The sequence below is a fragment of the Musca autumnalis genome, unplaced genomic scaffold, assembly GCF_047663935.1.
Source record: "Musca autumnalis isolate F117 unplaced genomic scaffold, ASM4766393v1 scaffold_112, whole genome shotgun sequence".
Classification (NCBI taxonomy): Eukaryota; Metazoa; Arthropoda; class Insecta; order Diptera; family Muscidae; genus Musca; species Musca autumnalis.
The window spans coordinates 1-22,357 of record NW_027411659.1 but is presented as its reverse complement, the minus strand read 5'-3'; the positions used below and the strand labels follow the sequence as shown (position 1 = coordinate 22,357).

General features: G+C 36.0%; 3 protein-coding genes across 3 annotated transcripts in view; all 3 read left to right on the top strand.

The window, feature by feature from the left end:
• The window catches only part of Hyls1 (Hyls1 centriolar and ciliogenesis associated), a 35,641-nt gene extending 23,916 nt beyond the window's left edge, over nucleotides 1–11,725 (top strand). The window contains exons 2-3 of the mRNA XM_073964491.1: nucleotides 10,139–11,155; nucleotides 11,216–11,725. Of these exons, the coding sequence (XP_073820592.1) occupies nucleotides 10,139–11,155; nucleotides 11,216–11,388 (1,190 nt within the window). The 3' untranslated portion in view covers nucleotides 11,389–11,725. The remainder of the gene's footprint in view (nucleotides 1–10,138; nucleotides 11,156–11,215) is intronic.
• On the top strand, nucleotides 141–3,653 carry LOC141391796 (uncharacterized). The gene is made up of 2 exons (XM_073964489.1): nucleotides 141–2,627; nucleotides 2,679–3,653. The coding sequence occupies exon 1, from the start codon at nucleotides 453–455 to the stop codon at nucleotides 2,292–2,294; it is 1,842 nt and encodes a 613-aa protein (XP_073820590.1). The 5' UTR covers nucleotides 141–452; the 3' UTR covers nucleotides 2,295–2,627; nucleotides 2,679–3,653.
• LOC141391798 (uncharacterized) lies at nucleotides 5,616–6,700 on the top strand. Its single transcript, XM_073964492.1, has one exon. The coding sequence runs from the start codon at nucleotides 5,743–5,745 to the stop codon at nucleotides 6,433–6,435; it is 693 nt and encodes a 230-aa protein (XP_073820593.1). The 5' UTR covers nucleotides 5,616–5,742; the 3' UTR covers nucleotides 6,436–6,700.
• Nucleotides 11,726–22,357: the final 10,632 nt, after the last annotated feature.

Sequence of the window (22,357 nt, the reverse complement as noted above, 5' to 3'; positions counted from 1 at the left end):
AAATAGAAGTTGTTGTTTTCAAAAATTATTTGTTTGTCACTGGGAAAATAAACAAAATTCATCCGATTGAAAGGGGTTCATTTTCAAAATCAAAATCATTTTGATTTCTATCCTGCATAAAATATTCACACAAATGTCAAGTTAAAAATAGTAGTAGATACCTTTTGTTGCATACATGTAAAAATGTACAATTAGATACAACCCTGATCCAACCCTTAACTTTTAAATGTAACGAAGTTGAAGATAAGCAGCCAAACTGACAACACGTATTAATATAAGCCTGTATAATTTTAATTAATAAACGTTTGTGAATTCTTTATGATAATATAAAACGGTCGTTGTATTTCATTTGAGTCTACGGAAACCAATAGTCTTCAATCGATCACTTGACATTTTTCTCAGAAGTGGGATAAGGATCATCTTATTGGAAGAAGCGTCTACCAACAAGAAATATGGAAAATTTGCACAAATGCACGGTTAAGCAATTGCAAGCGAAATGCAGAGAAATTGGTGTTTCTCATAGTGGTAACAAAAAGCAATTGATCGAACGACTTGAAGACAACAACGAAAGGTATTTGCACGGATTCACATCTCCTCATGATATGCAAAACCGAATTTCGCAATTGGAAGACATGGTAACTGGATTACGTTTATTTATGGAGCAACGTGGACAATCAGCATTTGAGCCGAACAACGCATCATCTCCCTTGAACACGTTCGCGACACCGGATGGTAATATGTCCCTGCAAGGCACACGGCCTAGCTTGCCAAACGTGGCAAACGTTGTGACAGTATTACCGGAATCACGTTCGATTCCGTCGTATGTTCAAACGAATACGTCTTTTGGTGCAGTTCAGACTACGTCGATTCCAACGGTCCACACGAGTGCTTCTGCTGGTTTACCAACGTTTACATCTTCATTGCACGGACATGCTCAACTTCCACGAAATACAACGCAAAATGTAGTGACGTCATGCTACAACGTACCAACACATACAACGACACATGCGAATTTCACAACAGGTACACAGACAGGAGTGTTCACGCAAAATACGCAGCAGAATAATGGGTATGTTCAGTCAACGCAGCCGCACAATGTGTATGTGCAGCCACCGATGTTAGCAACGAGTGTCTATTCAGCGCCGCCGCAGTCAGAAATATGTATGCAGCCGATACAGCGTTATGTTCAGCACAACCCCTTTGGGAACGTAAAGGAAGTAATTCAACTTTTGCCAGAGTTTAATCCGTCATCAGAAGAATCTATTAATCCCTCGCAATTTGTACGACGTGTGGAATTATTGAAGACAGCTTATAATTGGGATGACGCATCAGTTATATTCGCAGTGCAACAGAAAATGGCTGGCCCAGCCAAGTATTGGGTTGACTCAGTGCAGGAGGTATTTCTGACTTGGCCTCAGTTTGTTAACAAGTTTCTTTCAGATTTTCCTCAAAACGAAGTCGCAGCCGATGTTCACATTAGAATGGCACAGACAAAACGACAGCTCAACGAAACGCCGCAGGAATATTATTACAGAATGTACGCTATTGGAAAACGGGGCAATTTAAGTGAATCATCCATAGCACGGCACATCGTCAACGGAATTAACGACCAAGGATTGAAGCTGAAAATATCCAATGATTATACCACCTGCAATCAACTTCTGAGTGACATCAACGCATATTGTAGTTATAATGAGGTAAGAAGAGTGCTGACACCAATAACGAATAAATCGAAACGCAGCAGTGAACATAAAATGGGTCCAGAGAAGAAAGGCGATGACAAAGTGAATAAATTCAAATGTTTTAATTGTGGTAACGCTGGCCACAAAGCTGTATACTGCCCAGAGCCGCAGAAGAAAAATAGATGCACAATATGCAAACGGACTTCACACGGTGCAAGTGAATGTCCAACGAAAACCCCGAATGTTAATGTCAACAAAATAAAGGACAGCGGAAAGTCCAATGAAATACTACGTAAACTTGTCAAAGTGAAGGACAATGAATCCGAAGCTTTTATTGATTTTGGAAGTGATCGAAGTTTGATCAGACGAAGTTTTGCAACGATAATTGGCGAAACGAAAACTTGCTGTATTGTTTTAAATGGTTTTGCTGGAGGCAAATACGAATGCACAACATTTGTCAATGTGACGATTGATATTGATGAAACGAGTTACGACGTGAATCTATTGGGTCTATCTTGTATTGCCACTAAACTTGAGTTGCGTTGTCAGTTGTCTGCGCGACTGAGACGAAATGTTGTACCATTAATGTCAACTCAACTGGGTGGTCGATAAACATGTTATCGATCAGTGTTTTTTCAAACTTGTGACCTCTATTCGCCAAAAAAAAAAAACATTTTAAAAATAATTGCGCTTTGGATAACTCTTTTGTGTATTCTGGACAATATTTTAATATTTTGGCTGAGTTTTCGAGCAAATTTGGAAAACAACCCAAGATTGGAATATAACCTGCCCATTGAATCTTTGGATCGTCAAGTTTTATTTGCTGTCCCAAAAAATGATAAGTTCGGTGGAATTATTTTTTGATGAAGAAAATATACAGGACATTGCATCTATTAGAAGAAATTTGAGGGACAAGTCGAATCCATTGGAATTGCCATCTGCACTGTAAGCTGATGATCATGTGGAAAGATCTGTATAATCAGTAAATTATCTCAGGTTTAAGGCGTATTTTGGATTGCCAAAGGATGCCGTAGTTTACATTGTGGAAACGTTAAAGGATGACTTCAAAGAAAGTTACAGATCAACAGGAATACCCCCACTTTTAAAAGTGTGCGCAGCGTTGCGATTCTTGGAGGACGGAAGTTTCCAAAAGTCCCATGGCAATGATTTCAACAATTGCATGGCTCAATCTACATTGTCGAGAGTATTGAAGGAAGTTGTCCACTTGACAGAGGACACATTGTGCCAAAATTTGATCGTTTCGAAGTTGACAGAGAGGAAAAAAGGCAAAATAAAAACCATTTTTATTCAAAAACGAAATTCTCTGGTGTAGTTGGCTATATAGATGGAGGATGTACGTCATTTGTACTTAAACTGAACCTACTGTATTTGTCACCAAATTCATTTGCAAAAGATTTGCTGCTGTCCGCTCCAAAGGCGATAAATTCACTTATTTTGATGGACCACCACCAGTGTCGTTGAAGTTTATTTTATTTTGAGGCATTTTCTTTTTCAACTTTGCTTTAAAGTGAATCCAGACTCTGCCACTCTTCAGGTGTTCGTGTTAGAGGTTCATGGCTGTTTAAACTGTCCGAAATGGACCTCCACGCTTCATCCGCTGTGGCTTTGGTTTCACCAAAACTCCCGAACTCCTCGGGCTAAGTTTGGATTTTCACTCAGTTTATCAATTAATATTTCGAACTGCTGCTTTGTCGTTATTTTCACCATATTGATACACAAAATTAATTAATGATGAAAAGAATCAATAATTGTTAACAAAATGTTTATTTTTCCTTCTATTTTACTTCTTGTTTCTTCGAGAATGTTCACTGCAACTGAAAATTGGTGGTTGCTGAAAAACAGCCGCTTCGTCAACTGAGATTCGCAACTTCAGTTGAGAGTTGCCATACGTGGATCAATTTTGACAACTGGCAACGCCACTCAACGATAATTGTTATCGACGATCGACCCCTATATGTAGTGGAAGATTCAATGATTCCGAATGATGTACTTTTGGGTCGAGATGTTTTATGCCAAAAAGGTCGACGCACCATTATTGAAGGAGATGAGTGCTGGATGCAAAACGTAAATGCAATTAGTAGCAACGAAAGCTTAACAACCGAAGAACACAACGAATTGCAGATGATCATCCAAGAAAATCGGCAGTGTTTCTCAGAAAAGTCAAGCGAATTGGGTAAGTGTAACTTAGTGAAAATGGAAATCGAAGTTACTACGCCGGAACCAATACGAAGAAAGCCATATCGAATTGCATTTGCTAAACGCCCTATTGTGGCAAATATTGTGAAGGACTTGCTTGACAACGAAATTATCAGGAAATCAAATTCTCCGTACGCATCGGGAATTGTCTTGGTCGAGAAGAGAAATGGTGAACACCGTTTATGTATTGATTACAGACAGTTAAATCAAATAACAGTACGCATACCGCATCCTATGCCAGTATTGGATGAGCAGATCGCACAACTCGCCGGAAATCGTTATTTCACCACACTCGACTTGCGTATGGGTTACCACCAAATTGAAGTAGAAGAGAACTCGAAGAAGTTCACAGCGTTCGTGACTTCAGATGGTCATTATGAATTCAACCGGATGCCATTTGGTTTGGTAAACGCGCCAGCAATATTTCAAGCCACGATGAACCGAGTAATAGAATTTATGAATCCAGGAGAAGTTTTAGCGTATCTGGATGACGTGATAATTCCCAGTAAAACAGTCAAAGAAGGCCTGGACCGATTAAAAAGATTTTTAGATATTTTGAAGAAATGTGGTCTCACGTTGCGATTGGCAAAATGTTCGTTCTTAGCCGAAAAGATTTCTTATTTAGGCCACATAGTTAGGCCTGAAGGTATTTCGCCTGGAGAAGAGAAAGTGAACGCGATCAGACATTTTAAGGTACCAACCAATGTAACAGAAGTTCGACGTTTCCTTGGCCTAACGAACTTCTTCAGGAAATTTGTGAAGGATTATGGAGCCATAACGAAACCACTCACGATGTTAACACGAAAGCGTGAAGAGAATAAATTTCGTTGGGGCGTACCACAGGAAAACGCATTCAAGAGCCTAATTCAAATTTTGTGCAGTGAACCGGTCCTAGCAATCTACGATATGAAGGCAGATCACGAGGTTCACACGGATGCAAGCAGTTTGGGATTAGCTGGAGTCTTGTTACAGTCCGATGGTAATGGTAATTGGCACCCAGTGTTTTATTTTAGTCGTCACTGTTCTGAAACGGAATCGAAATATCACAGTTACGAGTTGGAGGTTTTAGCTGTGGTTGAAACGTTGGAGCGTTTCCGTACATACTTACTTGGAAAGCCATTCCGCGTCGTAACTGATTGTGCCGCAATTACTAAGGTAAAGGCAACGAAGGAATTACAACCACGAGTAGCACGATGGCTGATGAAATTAGTTGAATTTGATTGTCAGTACGTACACCGACAAGGATCACGTATGGCACACGTTGATGCTCTCAGCCGTTCACCGGATGAACCACCAACGGAAATTGAACCAGCAGGGTTCATAATGAGTATCGATAGCGATGATTGGATCCTCACGATGCAGTTAAACGACGACCACATAAAGAACATAATGATGATACTGCGAGATGAATTAAAATCTGAGCAAGAAAAACAGATAAAATCTGAATACGTATTGGAAAAACATCGACTTTACCGGAAAACGAAAAATGGACTACGATTTGTCATACCGAAGGCTATACGATGGCGCATAGCTAAACATTGTCATGATGATATTGGTCATTATGGATTGGAGAAAAGTCTCTCACGAATGGAACAAACGTTTTGGTTCCCCCGTATGCGGAAATATATGAAGGAGTACATTGCAGCGTGTGTAGAGTGTTGCTACAATAAGGCAAAAAACGCATATATTAGCCATAGCCGACTCCTTTACGAAATTTGTTGTCATAAAAGCTGTTCGAAATACGAAGACATTGCCCGTCATCAACGTTTTAAATGAGGTTAGCGGATACTTTGGTCTACCTCGAAGGATAATTTCCGACCGTGGAACAGCTTTTACATCTAAAATGTTTGAGGAATATTGCGATCGAAATAATATTCAACATATCAAGAATGCAGTCCGAACACCCAGGGCAAATGGACAAGTTGAGAGGGTCAATCAACTTATCCTGTCTTACTTGCGAACTACCACCGAAGAACCGAAGGATTGGGACATGGCACTTCACGTTTTGCAATGGTCAATCAATTCAACGAAAAATTCGACAACAGGCAACAGTCCGAATGAATTGATCTTCGATTACATGCCCACCGACTTAATTCAAAACCGCTTGTTAGCAGCTGTACAAGATGATGTACACAACGAAGAAATTCCCATCAACGAAAAGCGCATTCTGGCCGCAGAAAACATCAAAAGCGAACGAGAACGATGGAAACAGAGGTTTGACAGTAAACATTCGAATCCGACGATGTATGCAGAAGGTGACTTGGTCCTGATACAGAATGAGCCGCCAGCGACAGGTGAATCACGGAAGTTAGAACCCAAGTACAAGGGTCCATACATAATAGCACGAGTTTTGGGCAACGATAGATACCTGATAGAGGACATTCCTGGAATAAACATCACGAATAGGAAATTCTGTTCCGTATTCAGCTCCGATAAGATGAAGAAATGGTGTGAATGTTCCCCCGAGTTGGATATCTCAAGCGATGATGAAGCCGAGGACGACTTCAGGTCAGGAAAGGCCGAGTTGTCAAGTTAAAAATAGTAGTAGATACCTTTTGTTGCATACATGTAAAAATGTACAATTAGATACAACCCTAATCCAACCCTTAACTTTTAAATGTAACGAAGTTGAAGATAAGCAGCCAAACTGACAACACGTATTAATATAAGCCTGTATAATTTTAATTAATAAACGTTTGTGAATTCTTTATGATAATATAAAACGGTCGTTGTATTTCATTTGAGTCTACGGAAACCAATAGTCTTCAATCGATCACTTGACATTTTTCTAGTTGTCAAGTTAAAAATAGTAGTAGATACCTTTTGTTGCATACATGTAAAAATGTACAATTAGATACAACCCTGATCCAACCCTTAACTTTTAAATGTAAGGAAGTTGAAGATAAGCAGCCAAACTGACAACACGTATTAATATAAGCCTGTATAATTTTAATTAATAAACGTTTGTGAATTCTTTATTATAATATAAAACGGTCGTTGTATTTCATTTGAGTCTACGGAAACCAATAGTCTTCAATCGATCACTTGACACATACATTGACAAATGTTTCAAAATTTACTAATACTATTACAAATGCTGTCGTGCATGCCCATAGTGTATGGGCCGCATTAGGGATGGGACATACTTATTCGCCGTTCAGAGAGTAGTTCTAATCGAACAACGTAGAAAATCCTCATTCGTTCATAGAATTTTGTGTGGGGAAATAACTAATTTATTCGTAATTATGGGTCGAACAACGAATAGAGAACGAACGACGAACCGTGGAAACGGGCTATAAGTCATATCTGGTGAATGACTAAAGACCAAGTTCGACCTAATTCAAATGTGAATCTGAAATCTTTTTATTAGGTCGAACTTGGCTTTTAGGGGTCGATTATGGATAGCAACTCAACTGTAGTTGCGTTGCCAGAAGAGAAAATCATGCAATTAAAATGACCAAAAATACGGAAATTATTGTCAAATTCGATCAAAATCAGTATTTTGAACCTTCAGCTATTAATTTAATTGTAAAAAGTATAAATTTTAATGCGGAACTAGAAAATTCTAGGTTTATTTGTATGTTTTAAAAAAGCCATTGAAGCATACATAGCTGGTTGCGTTACTGTATAACTCGCGGATCAGTTGGATAATTTTGTCGGGGAATCCATTTAGAGAGAAAATATCCCCTAGTGCCTCACGCGATACAGTATCTAAAGCTCGTTCAAAATCGACGAACAATAAATATAGCGGTGAGTTATATTCTTTAAACTGCTTAGTTATGATTCGCAAAGTATTAATATGGTCTGCACATGATCTGCCAGGACGAAAACCAGTTTGCTCGCTTCGTATCATTATCTTCACCGCTGGCGATGAGTTTTGTAATCGCGTTTAGTAAGGTAATGCCTCCAATTTTTGCACTTCTTCAAGTCACATTTTTGGGGATCGTTATCATGACACCTTTTTTCTATGAATTTGGTATTTCTTCTGAAACCCATGCATTGCGTACTATAGATCTTAAGGATTCTGCTAATGTGGGTGCACCATATTGTGGAGTTCTGCTAGTATATCATCTGGGCCGCTGAATTTTTCATTTCGTATAGATTTAAGAGCCGATTTGATTTCCTCGCACGTTGGTGGTTGCGTTAAAATGTCGCGTCTTGGATTTCACCTTGAAAATGTTGATGTCGGTTGATTTTCTACAAAGAATTTACGTAATCGATTTAGCTGTATAACGAGTGGTTTCGACTAGGGCTGAGGTAAGCTCAGTCGCTGCCAAGGTCGAGCTAAGGACCCAAAAAAAACTCTTGGTGTTGGATATACGAACAAAATGTGTGAGGAATATGGATAAGATGTGTGTGTTGGTAACCAGTGACAATCGGGTTGTTGTATTCGGCTCGATGGTGATCTGGTTTAAGATGCGGGATCAATGGTAATAGTGTATGTTTGCGTCGACTCTGATGTATTCAGATGCTGATTCGGCTCTGTAGTATTCGGGTTGCTGTCGGCTGTGGGGGAAGAGATCGGTTAATGGGAGCTGGCTAAGAGCATGGAGCTCGCTATGAGCGTGGGGCTAGCTATGAGCTTGAGCTGACTGAGAGCTTGCTAAGAGCTGGGAGCGTGCCAAGCGCTGAGAGCTTGCTATTAGCTGGGAGCGTGCTAAGCGCTGAGAGTTTGCTAAGAGCTGGGAGCTTGCTAAGAGCTGGGAGCGTGCTAAGCGCTGAGAGCTTGCTATGAGCTGGATCGAATCGTGGCTGACTAGTATGGTAGACTGCGGACGAGCCACACGTCTATTCGTACTTTGTTCGGCAGTTGATCGACGACTTGGGTGAATAAAACCACAATACATATTAGGGTGGTTGCACGAAGTAAATAATGGAAATATTAAGGTGGGATGGAATGAGATGTAAAAATTGTATGAAACGGTCACGTTACAGCTGTTCGGTTGGTGTAGTAAGCTCAGATCAATTTTTGTCTCTGATTGTTGGTATGCTCCTAATGTTGTTTCCAACTGCGTAGATTTGGCGTATGTTACTAACATTTGATGCATGCTCTGCTTCATCTGCGATGTTGTCGATACGCGTGAGATACTTAACGTTTGCTGCTGATCTTCTCTATTCCGCATTTACTGCAGCCTTTTCAGTAGAGGTGCTAGAGACATCAGTTCTATTCTTTAGAATTTCGCAGTTTGTAATTTCTGATCATGTCGACTCGCTTATCTATGGTTTCCTGCGTTGTAAAGCTTGTCCAAGTACGGCTTGGGCACATTGTTTTCACGCTTGTGCAATAGATTCCCATTATGTCGCTTCTTTATTTTCATCACCAATGTTTGATCTCAAGGCTGAGTTGTATGCTTCCGACGTGGCTTGGTTCTGCAATCTGACCATATTATATTTGGAAGTTGCCTTTTTCTTTCTGATTGCAGCAGGTCGTAGTCTGAAAATTCCAACTTGTAGCTGCTGATCGCTATCAATGTCAGCACCTCCTTACCTTAACATCCATTAAGAAGCCCACGAAAAGTTTACTGGTTATGATGTGATCAATTGGTTTCGGGGGATGGTGCTGGGATTGTCAACGAGCCGGTCTCCTTTCTCGTTTATGATGCTGCCTAGGTCATTGGGTCCCATAATCGCTTCGATGTTGGTGTTGTTGTTTCCAACCTTTGCATTTTTATATTAAGAGTATTAAGAGGAGCCCTACTCCGTGTATTCGGTTCATATTATTTCCAGAATAGAGGAATTTGTATCCAGTAGACAATTTGGCTCTCTCACTATTTAACCATCCTACCTCCCTCAAACCAAGAATATGCAGCTTATATTTGATCATCTCCCGACATAATTGTTGTAGTTTAGATTATTCAGAGAGTGTTCTCACGTTCCATGTTCCAATCATCATACGTTTCTTAAAGCCAAAAGTCGTCATCGTAAGAGGGGTTGTGTTATTTGAATCTGTAATCATTTCTGTGATTAAATGATTTTTGTGTAGTTATCGGCCCACAGGAAAACCTGCTTTTCATGGTGAGGGTACCATCTTCCAATTATTTAGTTGCCTAAGTGTATGTGCGGAAGTGTTATACCCTTCATAAAGTGTCATTTTACCAAAAATAGTTCGCTCTCTACTTCGACTAGACAATGTGCTCGTTGGCATTTAGGGATCAGTAATATTTATGCACAAAACATTTTTATACGAAGTTTTGTTATCGGTCTTGTTTACAACTATATTATTTTCTTTATGATTGCAGATTTGCGAAAATTAATTAAATATGAGGAGCGTATGGGCGTGAATGCCCATCAAGATGACTACTACGAGAGTTTGTTTCGGCGAACAACGGCTAGTTTTAGGGCCAAACATAATAAGGAAAATGTTCCAAGTGGAAGACAAGCGAAGTGCCTAAAAGATGATGTCCCAACGACAAGCAAACAGGCCCGCCAAAGAAGCATATTACAGGAAAACAATGCATCCACCAGTTATACTAACACCTCTACGGATAATAGTAGCCTCATTGAAATGAAGACTCAAGAAGTTGCCTCAAAGCCAACACAAACTTCGTCTATTCGATCGACAGTGGAAGACATTGTTGCCCAAATTTTAGAAGAAAAATTTTCCAAATCAACAAGCTGCAAAAAGGCAAGCCCAAAAGGGGACAAATCGGCAACAGTAAATGGGTCATTTATGGATCCCGTTACACTAAAAACAATTATACAGGATTTGGTTAACAAAACAATAAAGGATAAACTTTATGGTCACAATGAGCCAGCATCAACAAAGCCACTAACATCTCTCATTGAAGATATAGTAAATGAAAAGTTGAAAGAGCATTTGCCACATATGAAACATACTTCCAATAATAGTAAGAATGGTGACAATGTAGGCAATTTATCACAGGAATTGTTGCAGAAATTAAATTTGACAAATGAGAATTCAACGGAGACAAATAAAAGAAAAACTCTCGATTCTCAAGCTTTGATGGCAGACTTATTGGCTGATCATTCATCAGGCAAAAACCAAAATCCTAAGCAACTGTCACCATCCTCTCGCAGTTATACACCTGAATGGGAGAATTTGAGTGGTGAAAAAACTGTAACAGGTATAACACGTTTACCACGTTCCAAATCGAAGTTGCCTGAATGGCAATCCGAAACAGACGGAAAATCTAAAACACGTACAAAAAGTGCACAAAGGCCAAGCAGTCCCGTATCATCATGTGGTGGTCGTAGCAGTTCGCGTTCTCGTGTTCCAAAAACAACAAGCGTTTTAAGTGAGTATGCGTATGTTTTAAATGTTTTCTTATAACAACAATAACTTTTTTCAATTTTAGTTCCTCGTTCGTCTTCACATGGCCGTTCTCGTAAACCCAATAACGCAGATCCTGTGGCATTATATCAGTACTATAAGAACGAATGGGATCACTTTCGTAAACACATACCCGGCGAGACAAATCATAATCGTTTGCGCTGGCATGTACGTCAACGATTTTTAGATCCGGAATAACAATACCATGCTACAGCTGTTTGATTTTAAAAATGTTGAAAGTACACAATGCACAGTTTAAAAATAATACCGACATATATTTAAACACATTAATTAATGAGATAAAAAACTTTGTCGCGTATGCAAATTTTATATCTATAAAGCTGTTTATTCTCTATAACCACCTGACAACAACTAAATGAGAAAAATAAAATGTATGTTTTTCTAGTAGCAGCGTAAACTATTTTATTATACTCAACAATTTTAAATGATTGGAGATTTAAAAACACCAAAATTCATTTCAGACACATGATTTTAATAAAAAATGTTTGATCTTCTTCACAAAAACTTGTAAATAGTTTTCCAATTTATTTATTTATACTCGATAATAGCTGTGTCTTTTTACGTGATAATTAGTAATAATATGCCTGTCTGCGTACTCGATAATTTGTAATAATTATTACTAATGTTTCTAAAATTGACAGTTGTTCAATGGAAAAGTTGCTGAAAAATGTGTCGGCAACATTTAGTAAGTACGAAGACAAACCTAATTATTACTAATGCTGCAGATTTTGACAGTTGTATAAAGGAAAAGTTGCTGAAAAAATTGTATCAGCAACATTTAGTAAGTAACATATCAAATGTTATTCATTCGAGTTCCCTTCCTTTTTGAAATATCCGACCTTCTGTAGGCCTTGATATTTACCATTAATTAAAAAATTGTCTTTTGTAAGCCTGTTCAGGAACTTTTAACCCTGCGTTGGATACCCGAGATTTGCCTTTTTGAAACCTTTTTCATATAATTTTGCATTTTCAACTGTGTTACGATTATGCTAATGATCTGAGATTTCTGGTAGCTTAATGAAATTTTCTTGCCTTTCCAATGAAAGAAACACGAAGCCAAAAGGATTAACAAAAAAAGAGTTATAAGGATTTTTTCACATATATATCACATTCGGAACACATGAGTCTGGCCAGGCACACCCACATTTTTGTGAACATTTTCGAAATTGTTGCATTAGAATATAAATAATTATGTCGGTCTGGCTAGACTCATGTATTACGAATGCGACAAATTTCGACAATCAGCTGGGGTTGGATTTAATGGAGACTTTTTAAAATTTATATTAATAAAATAAAATTCTTAAAATGCATGTTTTGAACAAATGATGAATGCATTTTATTTATTCTGGCATATTTTGTAATGTCTTGCATTTTTATTGCCATATAAGCCCTTTTCCTTTACTCGAAAAGCGTTCCTTTACTTCAGACACAATGTAATTCATATGGGAGCAGTTTTCAACTTTTACTACTTTTGCCGGTTTTACCATTTTCAGAAGTAAAGGAACAGACCAATATTATTATTGCTCTGTCTCAGAACCTGTGAGAATTTACAATTGGCCCGTTCCCGTACTTTATCAGCCCTATTCTGAACGCATGGGAGTTGGGAATTTTTTTCCATTCCCACATTTTCGTATTCTGAATAAAATTTTGTGGGAGTTTTTTTCCCATTTCCCATCTCCCCTCATTCTGAATGAAGTTCGAATTGGGAATTTGTTCCCATGGGAAAAAAGTATACATTCTCTATCTTGAATTGTGGGAGAATTTTGTGTCTTTTTGTGGGAAAAATCTCCCCAGCAAACAGTGTGGGAGTTTGAAAAAAATTTTCAAGAAATTTCATATTTTTATGAAATTTCATATTTTAAGACATCTACACGACGAAATTATTGCAAATATTTATAATCGCCATGTGTTTGCTTAATAAAAGCATACAAAATGTACTGTAAAATATGTCATTAGTAGACTTCGGATTTTGCATATTCTTATATGATACAAAAACCTGCAAGAATCTAACATGTTTTACACCGATAAAAAAATTTTCCTTTATGTTATCGAACAAAACAAAAAAAAAAAAAGTAGTAAAAATTAGTAGATTTTTGCAGTTCTGGAACAGACCATATGTATTAAAACACGAGAAAAAGTCATGGTTGATCATCAAATCAATTTCAAAAGAATTTTTGGCAATAATTATTAAAATATATTGGAAAATAACCATAATATATACAATCTTTACAACTTTTATTCATTTTCGTAATATAACCTTCGGGTTTTTTGAATCAGACGACTAACGTTCTATTGAAAACGTGTTAGTCTCCTCAACGACACGCCAACGATCACACAAACGTACATACATATATGCCAAATTATTGCAATCCTATTCCATTTTCCGAAATGCCTTTTCTTGAATAGGATCATTATTTTTGAACGTAGAAGCTTGAAATTTTGCAAGGGCATGTGTTTTAGTTTTAGATTCAATCAAAAACGTATTTTATTTATTTATTTATTTATTTTTTTGAGATACGTTTTCTGAAATATGTTAAAATCGAGAAAAATATCCGAATTTTTCTCTATGAATTTTTTTTTAAAATATGCAAAATACGAGTTCTTGCGATCATTAGGAATAAGTAAAACTAGCGATATACGCGTTAAACCCCTAACTAAAATTATTCCGAATCAACATACAATTTTTAAATTCGTTGCAAACTTAAAAAGTTCCTATTACTTTATACACAAAACTTATGTTTGCCTACTAATTAAAAAATGCTTACACCAATTCGCACAATCTGAAGAAAATGTGCTTATTAGAACAACATCACACATCGTTGACTCCATTCACTTAAAAAATCCATAAATCAATGCACGGTTGTTGAATTAAGTAAGTTGTGCTTTTGCTAATCTAATTCAAAAACCGCGAATTCAATGCAAATAGGCATTTTGTATTACAAAACAAAATTACAGCCCCCTAAAAGTATGCTATCATAATTTGGTGTAACTAATTTCGAATTTCGAAAATTCAATTCCCATGATTTGATGTTCCCACGTCGTTGAGAATATGGAAAACGTGGGAATGGGAAATTTCGCTCCCATGGGAAACAGTTCCCATGGGAATGTTCAGAATAGGGCTGTATAAAGTGGTAAAAGTCGTAAAAGTTGTAAAAGTCGTAAACGATTTTCATATAAATTTTGTGTACGGGAACGAAAAATGTGTAAAAGTGGTAGAAATTGTAAAAACTTTTTAGTTCTGGAACAGAGCTTATTTTTCAAACGTTTACAATTTTTTATTTATAAATTTGAAAATATTCAGAAAAGGAATAATTTATGTATAATTCATCGTTATGTAACACACACTTTTTAAGATTTGGGTTATTCTCAAAAATGTTGGTATGCAATTTTATTCGTGGCATCTTTCGAATTGTTTTAATAATAATTATAACGAATATTATTATAATAATAATTCTACGAATATTAACAAATTAAATTCAACCCTTCAACTTTGAATAAACAACTGCAAATATAAACATTCATTCACGCTTGCACACGCTTCCATGCCAACACTGATGCCAATCGAAAAGGTTCTCAAATGTGATAATCACAATATTTATATATCAGCGACATCTGCATTTCATACTTCATTTATAACAAGTACAGTTTGAGAAGCCCTGCATCATAAACATAACAGCATTTAGTATGCTCAATTTATAAAAGATGTCTCCATGCGAAAATTAATACTTTAGTTCTATTTTATTCTGTCATTCAGTTTGTAACACACTATGTCCAATCTTTACCATTGTACGTCTTTGATGGTAAAGATTGGACAAGATGCACAATGCAGTTCAATTTTACTATTAAACCATAAAGGGTGTTTGTGTATAACAGACAATTAATCCCGGTCCACACTAGAGCGATTTCAATAAAATAATTTCATGAAATTAGGTGTTCTTAGATCGAGTTCCCCACTTCAGCAATATCAAACAAGTAAGAACGGCGTTAAGTTCGACCGGGCCGAACTTGTATAACCTCTTCCACGAAATGTATTGAAGTAAAATGGAAAAATTAGTTTCAATTCAATTTTAGACGCAAAGAAAATTCAACACCAAATTTCAGCCATTTTGGCGTGGACCTATACCGACAAATTTTGAGTATCCCTACCAAGTCTAAATACCAAATTTCAGCCATTTCGGAGGAAAGTTGAGGCCTCAATCTTCGTGAGGTACCTTTCCATAAGGCGTGGACCTATACCGACAAATTTTGAGTATCCCTAACCAAGTCTAAATTCCAAATTTCAGCCATTTCGGAGGAAAATTGAGGCCACAATCTTCAAAATACCGAAAATAGGGAGGTACCGTTCTATTGGGACTATATTAAGGCGTGGACCTATACGACAAATTTAAAGACGAAAGTTGAGGACACCAAACTCCAGCCATTTCGGTGCAATATTGAGGCCACAACGTTCTAAAATACCGTTCTATGGGGGCTATATGAAGGTCCATATACCGACAAAATTCTGGGGGAAAGTTTTATACCCCCAACGTAGACTAAGTACCAAATTTCAGCCATATCGGTGTGATAATGAAGCTAAAACCTTCAAAATACCGAAAATCGGGAGGTACCGTTTTATGGGGGCTATATGAAGGCGTGGACCGATACCGACAAAATTCTGGGGGAAAGTTTAATACCCTAAAAGAAGACTAAGTGCCAAATTTCAGTCATTTGGATGTAATAATAAAGCTAATACCTTAAAAATTCTGAAAATCGGGTGGTACCGTTCTATGGGGGCTATATCAAAACGTGGACCGATATAGCCCATTTTCAATACCAACCATCCTGCAAGTAATAACAACTTCTGTACCAAATATTGACTCTCTATCTTTAAAATTGCGAGCTGTATCTTGATTTCAACAGACAGATGGACGGACGGACAAACTGACATGGTTAAATCGACAAAGAATTTTATGCTGATCAATACTCCAACTCAAGCAATCAAAAACCTGATCAAAAATATATATACTTTATAGGGTCTCCGACGAATATTTCGATGTGTTACAAACGGAATGACAAATTTAATTATACCCTCCATATGGTGAAGGGTATAAAAATTACTTTAATTTAGAACTCGATTTAAGAACGCATAATTTATGAAATTATTTCATTGAAATGATTTCATTATAAAATATGGAATTAATAACGATTTTATTCATTTTTGAAGTTTGTACGAATATGAACTTTGCATACTGGAGACGGTCATGTTCTCTATTTCAGGTTCTTTTATCCACAAAATAATTCCGACAAAAAGGACATCAATAAAGAAACCTAAACTGTTGTCTAAGAATTTATGTTCAAATCTACACCATGTTGCAGCTTTTTTATAGTTTGAATTAAAATTCCTTGTTTCAATTATTTTCGGTAACAAACAACAGAGTTAATGAATCTTCTCGATTGTCCAAACTATACCGAAGTAGATTTAATTGATGTTATATATTTAATTATGTTAACAATGTGTAAAAAAAAACAAATGTGCTCGAAACCAAGCAGCAGGACTAAGACTTTTGTTGTCATGATAATGCACTTTAGAAACTTTTGGGGGGAGTCAGCTGCTGGTTGCTATCATCAAGATGGAGATAATGAATAGAATTCTAGCAAAACTTTGAAAAGGTTAGAAAAGAATACACTGCTGAGATAATGAGGTGAATGCAAAGAATTCATTTGTTTTTTGAACCTTTGTCCTGTTGAAGATTAAATTACGTTCATGAATAAAAATACAGATTTTGTGTTGAATATTATGAGAAATCGATAGCAAGTTAATAATTGGTCTGTTCCTTTACTTTTAAAAATGGTAACAGTTGCAGAAAATGGTAAAAGTGGTAAACTGCTATCATATAAATTGGTTAAAAATGGTAAGAAATGGTAACCTCAGGCACGTAAAGGAACAGAGCAAATGATTTCGAAAAACAAATTAGTTATTGTTGCTTTTAGTGGGAGCTCAATTTATAACGATATCGTTCGAGTATACATCATATCTGCCTATCAGTAACTGAATGAATGAATGTCCGTAAATTAAAAATAAGTTTTGTAGCGTAAATTTTTATAAAGCACTCAAGACCTCGTCACATAAGAGGATTTCTGGCTTAATTCATGAAGTTGCACGTTCTTCCGTCTTTAAGTCAAAAGTAAAAACATACGAAAATCGTGTTTCAGCACACATTGAGCCGCGTAGAGATGCGGCAACACAATTTCTGCACTAAAAATTTTCAATATATGTAGCTCCGTGTTTTGGTATAGACCCCACATAACAGAACCTAATTTTGTTTCTATCTGTAAATTGACATTTGAAATTCCCAGTGATCACAAAACTTCCCCACAAAAATTGTCAACATATGTCCATTTTTGGTATGGTCCCCCCTCCTATAAAGATACCTTCCGATTTTAGGTGGTTTGAGGAGTTTAGCTACATTTGATGACCGAACTACCTGTTATTTGACATTTTTGATTCCTGTGGCCACAAAACTTCTCTAACCAAATTTGTCAACATAGGTTCAAACTTTGATATATGTAGGGCCCATATAAAAATGCCGCCAACTGGAGATGTTTTTAGGTACATTTTCTGACCTAATTTAAGTGTTTGCGGTATTCGTGCTCATAAAATATCTCCAACTAAAATTGTGGACTGGAAAAAAACAATAACTCCGTTTTAGTCATGGTAGAACAAATATAAGGTAAAGTAAATACTACAACAAATACAATTCAACAACAACCACATAGAAATTTGTTTTGTTTGTATGTTACAGATAATTATCTGTCTATAAATTATTTGAATTCAAAAAACTAATAATTTTTCACATTTGATTGAATATTTTGGAAAACATGAATGAAAATTCGTTACATTTTTAATTTGAAAATTTCCACATCATTCCATTAAATTCATAACTTCTCGCAGAAAGTAGAATTCTTGCAAAAATGTTTGGGGTCGATGGAAATTCATTGAAAAAGAAGAAGTTGGTTCAATCTTTTGTTTTTAAAATCAAAGAAGCGCATGTTTATTAGGGCTTTATTTTTTTTTTCAAGTTTAACATAATACCTCACATATTAACAAACGTTTTACCGCCTCTATAAGCGGTGTTTTATTGTGCGGCTCGTCGTTCGGAATTGGAGGAGGTTACATATCATTGATATGAAGAAGTCTTTCTGAGAAATAGTTTTTTTTCGGAATAATATATTTTTTTTCTCATTAGTTTTCAATATGTAACATATTTATAAAGTGGGAATGGTCTGGTAATTTGGCTCCAAATATGTACCTAGTATACACACAGCCCCATTGTCTCCCAAAATTTATGATGAAACTGATAAATGGAGGAAAAAAGGCCTCTCTAACATGTTACTCTCTTTGTCAAAATCCTCTCTCCAGCCATAAAAAATATGTTCTAACATAAAAAATATGTTGGTACTCAAAAAAATAAAATTGAGATATGTCACAAAATGTTGCAAACATATATTTGTTTGGACACAAACAAATTATGTGTGGATCCAAACATATATTTGTTTGCAACCAGTCCCAAACAAATATTTGTTTGCAACCAGTACCAAACAAATATTTGTTTGGATCCAAACATATTTCTAACATATATTTTTCTGCGTGTATCTGCGTTTAAAACAAGGCGTGGGAAAATTCATAAAATATCCGTAATTCATAAAATGTTCATAACAACAAATTTCATGAAAATTGGTTCAGTAGTATTGGAGATGTACCATATTTAAAACAAGCAGGCGTGGTCGGGTCTTTAGGCCCCAGAGAAGTACCTAGATTGTAAATTAACTCGTATATTTTTAAACCGATACATTCGTAATATTTGCAAATATAGCGTTTTGTCGGTATCGGTCCACGCCTTCATATAGCCCCCATAAAACGGTACCTCCCGATTTTCGGTATTTTGAAGGTTTTAGCTTCATTATCACACCGATATGGCTGAAATTTGGTACTTAGTCTACGTTGGGGGTATAAAACTTTCCCCCAGAATTTTGTCGGTATATGGACCTTCATATAGCCCCCATAGAACGGTATTTTAGAACGTTGTGGCCTCAATATTGCACCGAAATGGCTGGAGTTTGGTGTCCTCAACTTTCGTCTTTAAATTTGTCGTATAGGTCCACGCCTTAATATAGTCCCAATAGAACGGTACCTCCCTATTTTCGGTATTTTGAAGATTGTGGCCTCAATTTTCCTCCGAAATGGCTGAAATTTGGAATTTAGACTTGGTTAGGGATACTCAAAATTTGTCGGTATAGGTCCACGCCTTATGGAAAGGTACCTCACGAAGATTGAGGCCTCAACTTTCCTCCGAAATGGCTGAAATTTGGTATTTAGACTTGGTAGGGATACTCAAAATTTGTCGGTATAGGTCCACGCCAAAATGGCTGAAATTTGGTGTTGAATTTTCTTTGCGTCTAAAATTGAATTGAAACTAATTTTTCCATTTTACTTCAATACATTTCGTGGAAGAGGTTATACAAGTTCGGCCCGGTCGAACTTAACGCCGTTCTTACTTGTTTGATATTGCTGAAGTGGGGAACTCGATCTAAGAACACCTAATTTCATGAAATTATTTTATTGAAATCGCTCTAGTGTGGACCGGGATTAATTGTCTGTTATACACAAACACCCTTTATGGTTTAATAGTAAAATTGAACTGCATTGTGCATCTTGTCCAATCTTTACCATCAAAGACGTACAATGGTAAAGATTGGACATAGTGTGTTACAAACTGAATGACAGAATAAAATAGAACTAAAGTATTAATTTTCGCATGGAGACATCTTTTATAAATTGAGCATACTAAATGCTGTTATGTTTATGATGCAGGGCTTCTCAAACTGTACTTGTTATAAATGAAGTATGAAATGCAGATGTCGCTGATATATAAATATTGTGATTATCACATTTGAGAACCTTTTCGATTGGCATCAGTGTTGGCATGGAAGCGTGTGCAAGCGTGAATGAATGTTTATATTTGCAGTTGTTTATTCAAAGTTGAAGGGTTGAATTTAATTTGTTAATATTCGTAGAATTATTATTATAATAATATTCGTTATAATTATTATTAAAACAATTCGAAAGATGCCACGAATAAAATTGCATACCAACATTTTTGAGAATAACCCAAATCTTAAAAAGTGTGTGTTACATAACGATGAATTATACATAAATTATTCCTTTTCTGAATATTTTCAAATTTATAAATAAAAAATTGTAAACGTTTGAAAAATAAGCTCTGTTCCAGAACTAAAAAGTTTTTACAATTTCTACCACTTTTACACATTTTTCGTTCCCGTACACAAAATTTATATGAAAATCGTTTACGACTTTTACAACTTTTACGACTTTTACCACTTTATACAGCCCTATTCTGAACATTCCCATGGGAACTGTTTCCCATGGGAGCGAAATTTCCCATTCCCACGTTTTCCATATTCTCAACGACGTGGGAACATCAAATCATGGGAATTGAATTTTCGAAATTCGAAATTAGTTACACCAAATTATGATAGCATACTTTTAGGGGGCTGTAATTTTGTTTTGTAATACAAAATGCCTATTTGCATTGAATTCGCGGTTTTTGAATTAGATTAGCAAAAGCACAACTTACTTAATTCAACAACCGTGCATTGATTTATGGATTTTTTAAGTGAATGGAGTCAACGATGTGTGATGTTGTTCTAATAAGCACATTTTCTTCAGATTGTGCGAATTGGTGTAAGCATTTTTTAATTAGTAGGCAAACATAAGTTTTGTGTATAAAGTAATAGGAACTTTTTAAGTTTGCAACGAATTTAAAAATTGTATGTTGATTCGGAATAATTTTAGTTAGGGGTTTAACGCGTATATCGCTAGTTTTACTTATTCCTAATGATCGCAAGAACTCGTATTTTGCATATTTTAAAAAAAAAAATTTCATAGAGAAAAATTCGGATATTTTTCTCGATTTTAACATATTTCAGAAAACGTATCTCAAAAAAATAAATAAATAAATAAATAAAATACGTTTTTGATTGAATCTAAAACTAAAACACATGCCCTTGCAAAATTTCAAGCTTCTACGTTCAAAATAATGATCCTATTCAAGAAAAGGCATTTCGGAAAATGGAATAGGATTGCAATAATTTGGCATATATGTATGTACGTTTGTGTGATCGTTGGCGTGTCGTTGAGGAGACTAACACGTTTTCAATAGAACGTTAGTCGTCTGATTCAAAAAACCCGAAGGTTATATTACGAAAATGAATAAAAGTTGTAAAGATTGTATATATTATGGTTATTTTCCAATATATTTTAATAATTATTGCCAAAAATTCTTTTGAAATTGATTTGATGATCAACCATGACTTTTTCTCGTGTTTTAATACATATGGTCTGTTCCAGAACTGCAAAAATCTACTAATTTTTACTACTTTTTTTTTTTTTGTTTTGTTCGATAACATAAAGGAAAATTTTTTTATCGGTGTAAAACATGTTAGATTCTTGCAGGTTTTTGTATCATATAAGAATATGCAAAATCCGAAGTCTACTAATGACATATTTTACAGTACATTTTGTATGCTTTTATTAAGCAAACACATGGCGATTATAAATATTTGCAATAATTTCGTCGTGTAGATGTCTTAAAATATGAAATTTCATAAAAATATGAAATTTCTTGAAAATTTTTTTCAAACTCCCACACTGTTTGCTGGGGAGATTTTTCCCACAAAAAGACACAAAATTCTCCCACAATTCAAGATAGAGAATGTATACTTTTTTCCCATGGGAACAAATTCCAATTCGAACTTCATTCAGAATGAGGGGAGATGGGAAATGGGAAAAAAACTCCCACAAAATTTTATTCAGAATACGAAAATGTGGGAATGGAAAAAAATTCCCAACTCCCATGCGTTCAGAATAGGGCTGATAAAGTACGGGAACGGGCCAATTGTAAATTCTCACAGGTTCTGAGACAGAGCAATAATAATATTGGTCTGTTCCTTTACTTCTGAAAATGGTAAAACCGGCAAAAGTAGTAAAAGTTGAAAACTGCTCCCATATGAATTACATTGTGTCTGAAGTAAAGGAACGCTTTTCGAGTAAAGGAAAAGGGCTTATATGGCAATAAAAATGCAAGAC

Bases quoted from the DNA above. Each gene is read 5' to 3' on its own strand.
- LOC141391796 (XM_073964489.1), top strand. From the start codon at position 453: ATGGAAAATTTGCACAAATGCACGGTTAAGCAATTGCAAGCGAAATGC.
- LOC141391798 (XM_073964492.1), top strand. From the start codon at position 5,743: ATGTTTGAGGAATATTGCGATCGAAATAATATTCAACATATCAAGAAT.